Genomic DNA, 11,078 nt, shown 5'->3' on the forward strand with positions numbered 1-11,078 from the left:
TATTGCAATTCAATGTATCGTATAAGATATACAATATGCGATTGTGAAAGTAGAATAATAGATATAACGAGTTCACTTGCATACAAAGACAATAAACACAACAAAATGGCACAGTTCAATGTACTGTACGAGATATACAAAGCTATCTTGAAACTAGAATAGTTATAAACAGTCAACCTGCATATAAACACAACAAAAGAAAATGACACAATTAATATATCGTTCAAGATATACAACAATTATGCGAAGTTAACTATATAATGACTAGTAATACGTACCCCTACGTCTGACCAAAGCAAGTAAAAAACTCATCCTCTGTGAAGATGAGGCGAAGTGAAACCCGGCGAAGGGTCCCTATCTGAATAATTGAGGCAGTCGCGAAAGGAAGAAACGAAATTAACCGAAATGATGGAAAATGAAATGAAATGAGGATTCAGGGGAGTGTATTAAAAGAGGGCGTGAGCAATGTCCTTATGGAGCTGTACGAGTTGTGAAGGGTAGTAGAGATCCATGGCGGGTGGAAAACAGGGGATCAATACGAGGCCCAAAGCATTTATAGCCTGGCTATGGAAGCGATCGGAAAGGAGAATTTCGGGGTTTTCATGAAGAATTCCAATCAGATTTCTCGTCTTGTCTGCACGTCTTTTCATCCATTTGCCGTCCGGAAGTAGAGTGTTCCTGGGCCCCAGCGCCTGCCTTCTCTGTCTGCCACTTAGGCCCAGCCTCCATTGATAGCGACGCAGAGCTCGGATCGCCTTTATATCGTGTTCCAGGTATTATTGAGCCGCCATCAAGGCGCAGGTGAGAACCTTACCTTCGAGCTTGGAGTTTGGAGCTTGCTCGTTGAGAAAACATGTTGACAAAGATGAGCATGAGTGTGAGTATGAGCCCCGAGGGCTTGCTCAGGGCTGGCGCCAGCTCTCGCGTCGAGAAGCTCCTCGGGAGCCTTCCACACAATAATCTTTCTAGTCCTGCTGCGCCTTCCGAAGCAGGGGATTTGAACGAGCTCAGGGAGGAAGATGTGTGGGACGCTTGGGTCGAGGGTTCGAATCCCTGGCAGGAATCCCCTGTCAAGGAGGAAACTTTGGGAGGCGTCGGTCGGGGGTTCGAATCCCCGGCACGAAGCGGAGGAATAAGGCTTCAGCTGCAGCAGCAGCAACAGCAACAGCAGGTGCAGCCTCAGCTGCCGATGCAGCCGCAGACGCAGCTTCCTCCGCCGCAGCAGCGCTGGTTAGGGTTTGAAACCGGGGGCCTTTCTGTCGCCTTTGAGGACTCTGCCGTCCGATCTAGGTTTTCTCCTCTTACCAGAACCTCGAAATCTTTCAAAGTGGCTTCGCCTTCGGCGAGCCGGAACGTTAATGTTAGAATTGCAGATAATAATGGCAGTAGGCACATGCTCATGCACCAGTCCGCTCCTGTGAATGTCCCTGACTGGAGCAAGATTTTGGGAATTGATCATCGGAAAAATAACCCGATCGGTTTCCCGGCCGCCGGTGACGAGGAGGAAGACGAAGGGGATGATAAGCTTCCTCCGCATGAGTACCTGGCTCGTGAGCAGGCTCGCAGCCAAATGAATTCGACTTCGGTCTTCCATGGCGTCGGACGGACTTTGAAGGGCAGAGACATGAGCCGAGTTCGAAACGCGGTCTGGCGACAGACCGGCTTTCTCGGTTAATTTTTCGGACTTTTCTTTCCTCGCCCCTTCTCTCCATGTGCACCGTGATTTGGCTTAGTTGATCCTGGCCAACTAGTGCTCAAATTTCTGTATTAATTTCTCTTATTTATTGTATTCTATTTCGATTGTTCTGGAGAATCAGGCAGTGTTTGTTATAGTCAATCCATGATAGTTTCCACAAATTTTTAGTTGTTCCTGTTTTTTTAAGAAATTTCTCTTTCTTTCACAGGCTTTCAATAGGAATCGATCAAATATTTTTGACGATCTCACCAAATTAAACAATCTACAATAATCCTTAATCATATTTAGTGTATTTAATTTCAATAGCCACGGGTCACCCGGATCACCAGAGCAGTGATTGTTCAGTCAATCTACGCTAGTTAATACAAATTTTAAATCGTCCCTGTTTCACTCAGAAATTTCTCATTCCTTTTATTTCGACGCTTTCTGAATGAATCGATCAAATATTTTTAATGATCTCACAAAATTAAGCAATCTACAATCCTCATTCATATTTGTTAGTATTTAATTTCAATCACTATGGAGAGCCAGAGCAGTGGTTGTTGTAGTCGATCCATGCTAGTTTCCACAAATTTTATTTTGTCGTGTTTTTCTCATAAAATTATTTCTCTATTGTCTATTTTTTATACGCTTTCTAGATGAATCAATGATAACTTTTTAATTAGTCTGGAGATGGAACAAGCTATGATAACCTTTTAGAGATCTAATCAGGGAATTTCAATTCTTCTTCATATTTATTGTGCTTAATCAATCTCAATTGCTAGGGAGAACCAGAGCAGTGTTTGTTATAGTTTATCCATGCCAGTTCTCACAAATTTTAAGTTGTTCCTGTTTTGCTCGGAAATTCGTCTGCCGTTTTATTTTTTGACGCTTTCGATCAAATATTTTGAACGATCTCGCCAAATTAAACAATCTACAATAATGATTGTTTATATTTATTGTGTTTAATTGCAATTGCTATGGAGAACCAGAGTGGCGTTTAAATTTGATAGTGTTTTGCTCAGAAATTTCTCCGTTTTCTTTTTACACAATTTGTAAATGAATCAATGATAACTAATTTTATTAATAATGTCACGAAATGAAACAATCTACGATAATTTTTTAGAGATCTAATCAATGAATTCCAATCCTTATTGATAGTTATTGTGTTTAATCACGATTCCTATGGAGAACCAGAGCAGTGTCTGTCATAGTCCATCAATGCCAGTTTTCCCAAATTTTAGTTTGCTTGCATTTTGCTCAGGAATTTCTCTGTCGTCTTCTTTTCCACGCTTTGTGAATGAATTAATGTTACTTCATTAAACAGTCTACAGTAATTTTCAAGAGATCAAATCAATAAATCTGCTGTTCTGTCCAGAAATTTCCGTCGTCTTTTCTTTGGCGCTTCTAAATGAATCAATGAATATTTTTTGAGTGATGTCACGGCATTAAATAGCCTACAGTAATCTTCAAAAATCTAATCAATGAATCCGCTGTTTTGCTCAGAAATTTCTCATTCGTCTTATTGTAGTCGCTTAAAAAAATCTAATGATGTCACGAAATAAAAGTCTACGATAATCTAATGAATTCGTATTCTTATTTTAAACTCTATCCGCCATTTCCTTGATAATCATAGCTTTTCTGCCTTCATTTTTCTCAACTCCTCTAAGTCTATAGAGTTTCTGTTGGCCTGTTTGGCTGCTGGAATACAAATATAAATATGATTATTCTGTCATCGTCTTTGCTGATCATGATTCTCTGACGTTATAAGTTTTGATTAAGTAATCTGTTATCTTTGCACCATAATCTGTCATACTCCATTTTTTATTAAGCAAGATAATTAGAGATTCGACTTACAGTCGTTATTTCCGATTATCTATTATTTCTTTGCTGATCATGATTCTCTGCTATAATTTTTTATTAAATAATCATTATTTCTCGGTTGATTAACTATTATTTCATTGACGATCATGATTATCTTCTATACATTTTGATTATCTTTCATCATAAATTGAACACTCCATTATTTAATATCATTCTGTTTCCAATCCAGAACAGCCACTTCTCTGAGACTTTCAGAGCTGTTATTGTTTACCAGTTCTGATAATCAATATCGTTACTCTTTACTTGGAAAATCGTCGTGTTGTGAATAATTGATTGTGTTACTGATTGTTTCGCGTCCTTAGCTTCAATAATGATTCATATAAATAAATATCTATATAGATTTTCAGGTCATGTGTCACTATTTGAACATGTTTTATTCAGTTAAAATAAATTAATATTCAATTTGATTTTTATATAATTATTTAATTTTATTAGCTTGTATGTTTGATATTTGTATTAAATACATGAGTAAATACAATATCAAATAATAATAATAATATAAAGAAAGATGAGTGATGTGCAAAGGTAGGAGTGGATTAAAGAAATGATAACAAAAGGATGAAGTGAGGACAAGAGGAAAAGTTTGAAGGTCTTTAATTTCTTGTAACAGGATTTTTTTTAAGAAAGCATGATTAGTGGTAGATGTAGTTAGTGAGCAAACAATTTAAGGGTAAGAAGAATGTTGTTAGAAATAAGAAGAGTAATTTCAATAACGCATTCTACTATCTTTACAAATCATTAGCATGTCTAAAATTATTGAAGCATGTCCATAAATTTTGTTTATATTTCTTGAATTAATCAAGAAATATGAAGATCTCCTAAACTTATTTAGGCACACTTATACTCTTTGTTTCAAATCCTTGAAATCATAAGAAGTGTGACAATTTGGTTCACGTTTTTATGAGTGTAATGAGAAGGGAACAATTTTTAATGGGGGTAAATGTTTCTCATAAGCCTAAATGGCTTGCCTATTTTTCACGTGAAACCAAAACCATAACACTTTCCTTAGGTGAGACAACAAGGTAATTCTAGAAAGCATTGGTCATAGATATTGTATTTAGATGACTAGGTAAGAATATAACTATGGATGATATTAAAATTGAATAAATTTTCTTGGAGTAATCTACAAGCCCCTACTATGGAAATATTGTTTTCCTTCTAAATTTGTGTTTTATTAAAGATTGAAGGTGTGCGCAAGAACATGAACTTCCCTTTTCTTTAGGGAGGAGGGAATGTGTTGTTCATGGCATTTTGGACTCTATTTTTATCTAAGCAAACATGATCATTGCAAAAACTTCTGTTTGGTAATGTTTGTAAAATCTCCCAAGTTGAAAGAGATTTTACACTATTTCAAAACTAATTAAACATGGGAGCAAGTTTGTGAAGATGGATGCATGGATTGTCCACCCAAAAATGAGTTTGTTACAATATATGCATTAATTGGTATATCTAGGCCAATATTCAAGTGCACACACAAAGATGATAAAAAGAGGTATAAGAAGCCACTTTTTATTTGAAATCGAGAAACCTTGAACTTTGACAAGATATTGAAGATAGTTGAACTCAAAATTTGACAATGCAACAAGAGTGAGAGTTTGAGTACTTCGGATCTATTGTCTAACTACTAATTTATTTTGAAAATGGTGGAGATCAATACCTTAAAAAAGGGGGAGCACAAAAAAGTAATTCTATTTTTTTGTGAAAAATATAAGATAATATCTAGCATGCTCCCACTAAAATGTTAACTTTTGTGAGAAGTTAGCTAACACCACATAGTTCATCTTGGATTTTTTCGCTTTTTTTTTAAAGAGTAATTTTGTGTGAATTTTTGAAGTGGACATTAAAAAATGAAATTTGAGTGTGTTCGCCCTAGAAATAGTTTAAAACAAATCAAAAAGAAAAATAAAATTCTAAGTGTATAGAATGGAGTCTAGTTTCAAAAAACGTAACTTGTTTCAAAAATTGATAAATGAGCCAAAATCTATGCCCGAAATAGTACTCATTGGTTTTTGACAAAAAATAGACATAGTTAAAAAAGAAATTAGAGATGAAAAACTTTACATAATTAGAATAAAGGGATATGAAACCCATTGTGGAGATGCTTTGAAGGTTGAGGTTTAAGATAGAGGGTAGAATAGTATAATTATGTTCATTATTACTATGATTTTAATATCTATTTTGTAGGTATTCCTTGTCCCAACCTAACCCTAACAGTGGGGACATTACACATATATGGTAAACAACATGTGTAAAATATCCTATTTATATTGTGTGCCATAAATGGCACACCAAAAATTAAATATGCAACATACCAGATCATAAGGCTATAAATCATATCCTAACATGAATACATGTCATCTATCTACATCTCTCCTTTTTCTTTCTCTCCCCCTCTAGATCTCTCACTTCCTCATTGAATACCCATCTCACATATTTCTTCTCCCAAGGTGTCTCCCTATCTTTCTATCTTGTTTCTCCCCAAGTATTTCACTCCCTTGATATCTACCTCTCTCTCCATCTCATCTTACTTCTCTATTTCTCTCGGTGTTATTTTTTCTCTCCTATTATTTCTTCCTTGCATCAACCTATATTAAGGTTTCTAAACCTTCATTTACCAATTGCTCCACAACTTGTTCAATAATTCTTACATTAACTGTAGGAAAATATTCATCAAGATTTTGTGGGTCATCATTTGAAGGTTTTTCTCATTTGTTACTAGAAACAAATATGGTATCATTATCAAATTCATACACAGTTTGAGGATCTTCTCTTTTACTTCAAAAAATGAAGCTACCATGATCAGAATCATTATCACTACTATCATCCCTAATATGAACAACATCTTCATGAGATTAACCAAGATCCTGTGGCACATTTTCTGAACCTATTCCCAATTCTTCAACCTTATCATGTTTATAGTTTTCTTCATTAATTTTAGAGGCATATGTGTACATGGTGGATTCACATATTCATGGGACCTTAGAGTAGAGTGCAAATAGAATGACAACAGACTAATCCAGACCCAAGAAATCATTGTCAAATAGAGACTCTACGAACATCCCATGTTTCCCTAACGACAATCGCTAAGATTTCTCTTTGACCAACATCTCAATGACAATTCTAGAACAGGAGTATGCTATGAATGTAGATCTACAAATGTCTGTGTAAGATCTATGTGAGAATGCAAATTACATGAGTATAATAACCCTATAATGCTATGATATATGCATGCAATGGACTAAACAAGTGCTAAATGATATCAAATGAACAACATTACAATGCTAAAAGGATACTAAAATGACATAAATTTTCTATAATAATAATGCTAACAGGACAACTCTAAATATGCCTATAGTGCAGATGCATCAAACTTGCATCCCTTTTGCTCTTGGATTTCCCTCTTATTTATAGAATTTCAAAAGGGGTTGGGTTAAGATTAGGATTTCACTTTTCATTGGGGTGTAATGGTGAAACTCTAAATATCTCATAAGGCACCAAGAGGAAAAGTCCAACATACTTAGTTTGTGAGGATAAAAGAGGATTTTCCACCTCTTTTAAATATAAAAAGGAGGATTTTCACCTTTGTGAGGATAAATGGCTTTTATTGATTTAATAAATGTTCCCTTTATTTTCAACTTTTTCCTTTTTTTTTTTTTCCTTTTTTCCTTTCATTTTATAATCTTGTGATATGTTTTCCTCTTTTAAATGTTGATTTAGATCCTTTTTGATTTGATAGGTGATTTGATTGATTAATGACCTGATGTAATCATTGATTTGAAAGTCAATTATTTTCCTCTGATTTGATCCTTAATTTGCATCATTTGATCAAAATTTGTGTTGTTTTAGGTCTTTTCCAATTTTTGGGTGTCTACAAATGTAGGAGTTGAGAATCCAACTCCGATAATGCACCAAGATCACCTGCAATGCAAATAACTTGCTGAAGAGAAACCTAGGGAGCAAAGAGATTGAAGCAAATACTACACAATAATATTTCACAATAGAAAATTAGAATTGCTATGTGAAAATGGAATTGGAATGAATTTACAATGAGTGAGAGATCGAATAAAAAGGCCTCATGGAAGCTTGTAGAACAAGCTGGAATGAGGTAGGAGATAAGGTTGACAACTAAGCACACATCCACAAGAGGTGGAAAAGATAAGTATGCTAAAGGGAACAAACTCCCGTGTTGTCAACAACTAACCTCAACTACATTCATTAACCTAAGTAAGCTTAAGTAATAGAATAAATAATTAACAATTAATTAATTATTTACTCTAACACCCCCCCTTAAGTGCAACTTAGGGGAATGCCTTAAGCTCACAAAACAAAGGAAAAAATGCAAAATGGGTCCCGACAACGAGGCCATTTTAGGTACCCAAGTACAATGCAACTAAATGCAACCTTTGTAAAATGGGGAAAGAGAGAAAACCACTTGGGAAAAACTCTCCCCCAAAAAGAGGTAAAACAACATGGTGAAAAAAAACACGAAGTGAAGGAAGGAAGGCCTCAACCAATCCCCCCAAGGACAACTTCCATAACCCCAAGCATTGACTGTAGCTGAAGAAAGCGAGGCAATGCAAAAGGCTTAGTGAAGATGTTTGCAACCTGACCGGCGGTAGGAATGTACTCCAATGCAATAACACCATCCTGGATCAACTGATAGATGAAATGCATATGCAACTCAATGTGCTTGGTATGTTGATGTTCCATCGGGTTGTGTGAAATGTGGATGGCACTCTGATTATCGCACCACAAAATAGTGGGACGATAAGGAGGAAAGCAAAACTTAGTCATCAACTGACGAAGCCATAAAGCCTCCTGACTAACAAGAACTGCGGCCCTGTACTCAGCCTCTATGGATGAAAGTGCTCGAGCATGCTACTTCTTGCATGACCATGTGATGAGACCAGAGCCAAGGAAAAACATAAAGCCAAAAGTAGACTTCCAATCATCAACATCACCGGCCCAATCTAAGTCAGTGTAGCTAACAATGTGTGGAGTCCCCGTAGTGTAATGAATACCATACATGAGTGTGCCCTGAATGTAGCATAGAATACACCTGGCAGCTTGCCAATGACTCTCATAAGGGTCTTAAGAAAATTGAGAGACTAGGCCAACCGCAAAAGAAAGATCAAGGCAGGTGTGTGTCAGGTACAACAGGCTACCAACCAATTGTCGATACATAGTAGCATCCACTATAGATGAGGAGCAGGAGGTAGACAAAGTAACACCCGACTAAAATGGTGTAGGAGCAGCCTTACAATCAAGCATGTGAAAGCCACGAAGCATGTCAAGAGCATACTTCTGTTGATACACAAAAATGCCAGTGGGAGACTGATGAATCTGAAGACCAAGAAAGTAGTGCAGCAAACCAAGATCAGTCATCTCGAACTGGTCCATTAGTGCACACTTAACATCTTGGAGCATGGATGATGAACTACCTGTAAGGATAAGATCATCAACATATAAAACAAGAATCAAAATCTCATCACCAAGATGCTGAATGTACACTGTGGGATCAGAATGGCAGCGAGTGAAGCCTGTAGATAGAAGAAATGAGTCCATCTTTTCATACCAAGCTCTAGGGGCTTGTTTGAGACCATACAATGAATGTTGAAGCCTACAAACCAAGGTGGGATCTTGCACAAAACCTAGAGGCTGCTCCATATAAATCTCCTCTATGATATCACCATGCAGGAAGGCACTTTTCACATCCATCTGATAAACTGACCATCCCTATGAAGCTGCGAGGGATAAGACAAGGTGGATAGAATTCATCTTGGCGATAGGGGAAAATGTCTCAGAATAATCAACACCCTTGACTTGTGAAAAACCCTTCGCAACAAGACGAGCCTTATAATTATCAATAGAACCATCAGTAGCATACTTAGTGTGGTAAATCCACTTACAACACACTAGGTTTCTCCCCTTGGGAAGAGAACAAAGATCCCATGTGTGGTTCTTCATCAAAGAAGAATATTCCTCCTCCATTGCACTATCCCATTTTGAATGTCCTATCACCTCCACAAATGTCTGAGGATCAGTACTAATAACATGACTGAGTAGACTGGAACCTGCAGTGTGAGAACAGGTGCAATGGGATGTGGATGGGTCACCAGCTAGAGATCCTGCAGCCTCAACAGTAGCTTGAGCCCATTTAGGCATTTAGGGAAGATCCTGTGGTGGAGGTATATCGGGATCACCATGATCATCATCCTCATCATTCATGAAACAAAGTGGAGATGAAGAGGGAGTAGTGGGAGCTGGAGGAGGCACTGGAGGTGAGGAATGAACTGCAAGAGGGATCTCATCAAACTGGACATCCCGTCAAAATAGGACCTCTCTGGAATCAGGATCAAATAACTTGTAAGCCTTTACATCCTCGCAGTAGCCAAAAAAAAATCAATCGTCGGCTCTTCGATTCCATTGCTTTCCTCTGAGTATCAAGTACAAATGCATATGTCGTACTCCCAAAAACTCTAAATGATGATACATCAGGCTTGACATGGGACCAAGCCTCCTCAGGAGTCATATGTTGAAGTGCCTTATGAGGCATCCGATTCTAAATGTAGTTGGCACAATTGATTGCCTCTGCCCAAAAACATGAATCCATGGACCTAGACTAAATCATGCAATTTGCCATCTCCCGAAGGGTTCTGTTCTTTTTCTTGGCCACACCATTTTGCTGAGGAGTGTAGGGCATTGAAAGCTGATGCTAAAGACCATGCTCAGAACAAAAATCTCTGAAAGCCTGGTTCACATACTCCCCCCCATTGTCCGTGTGTATCTTCCAAATAGAAAGCCCAGACTGCTTCTCTACAAGTGCCTTGAAAACTCAAAATGAGTCGAAGGCATCATACTTGTACTTAAGAAAGTACACCCATGTGCATCTAGAGAAGTCATCAATGAATGTAAGCACATATCTAACACCCAAAAAAGGAGTAGGAAATGACATGAGGTCACTATGAATCAACTCCAAAGGTGCTAAAGCACGAGTGGCTTGTCCATGTGGAAAAGAATCCCTATGTTGCTTGCCAAGTGCACATCCTTGACAAACACCATATGGACAAGAAATTTGGGGAAGCCTAAGAACAAGTACCTGTGTGCTCATCTACTGAAGATATCTGTAATTGACATGCCCAAAACGTTCATGCCAAAGTCTGCTTACTGAATCTGCATGTGCAACTAAACATGAACCTATGTCATCAGAAGACTCAAATCCATCAAATCTATAGAGGCGTGATGCAGAGTCAACACTCCAAGTGGTCACAATCATCTCCAAATCATGCAAGTCCCAAATAACCACATCATGTGGTGAGAACTCGACTATCTTCCCAGAGCCAAAGTGGCAAATCTGATAGATAGACAGAAGGTTCATCAAAATATCAGGAACACAAAGTACATCCTATAGAGAGCCCCCGGCCAAAGCAACAGTGCCAAAACCCAAAACTAAAAGTTGTGTTGAGTTCCCAACTACAATCTGTGTGGTGGCACAAGGAGCAAGTCAAGTAAGCAACTT

General features: G+C 37.6%; 1 protein-coding gene across 1 annotated transcript; it reads left to right on the forward strand.

Annotated features, from left to right (window-relative positions):
* The first annotated feature begins 289 nt into the window (after positions 1-289).
* Positions 290-1,857, forward strand: LOC149530551 (uncharacterized). The gene has a single exon (XM_089808958.1). It carries the CDS (start codon positions 854-856, stop codon positions 1,673-1,675), a length of 822 nt encoding a protein of 273 aa, XP_089665084.1. The 5' UTR covers positions 290-853; the 3' UTR covers positions 1,676-1,857.
* The last annotated feature ends 9,221 nt before the right edge of the window (positions 1,858-11,078 follow it).

Source organism: Cupressus sempervirens, chromosome 11, assembly GCF_028749045.1.
Source record: "Cupressus sempervirens isolate cs-2001-9-10 chromosome 11, ASM2874904v1, whole genome shotgun sequence".
Classification (NCBI taxonomy): domain Eukaryota; kingdom Viridiplantae; phylum Streptophyta; class Pinopsida; order Cupressales; family Cupressaceae; genus Cupressus; species Cupressus sempervirens.

What these genes read in the sequence shown, in the direction of transcription:
- LOC149530551 (XM_089808958.1), top strand. Translation starts at nt 854, where the DNA reads ATGTTGACAAAGATGAGCATGAGTGTGAGTATGAGCCCCGAGGGCTTG.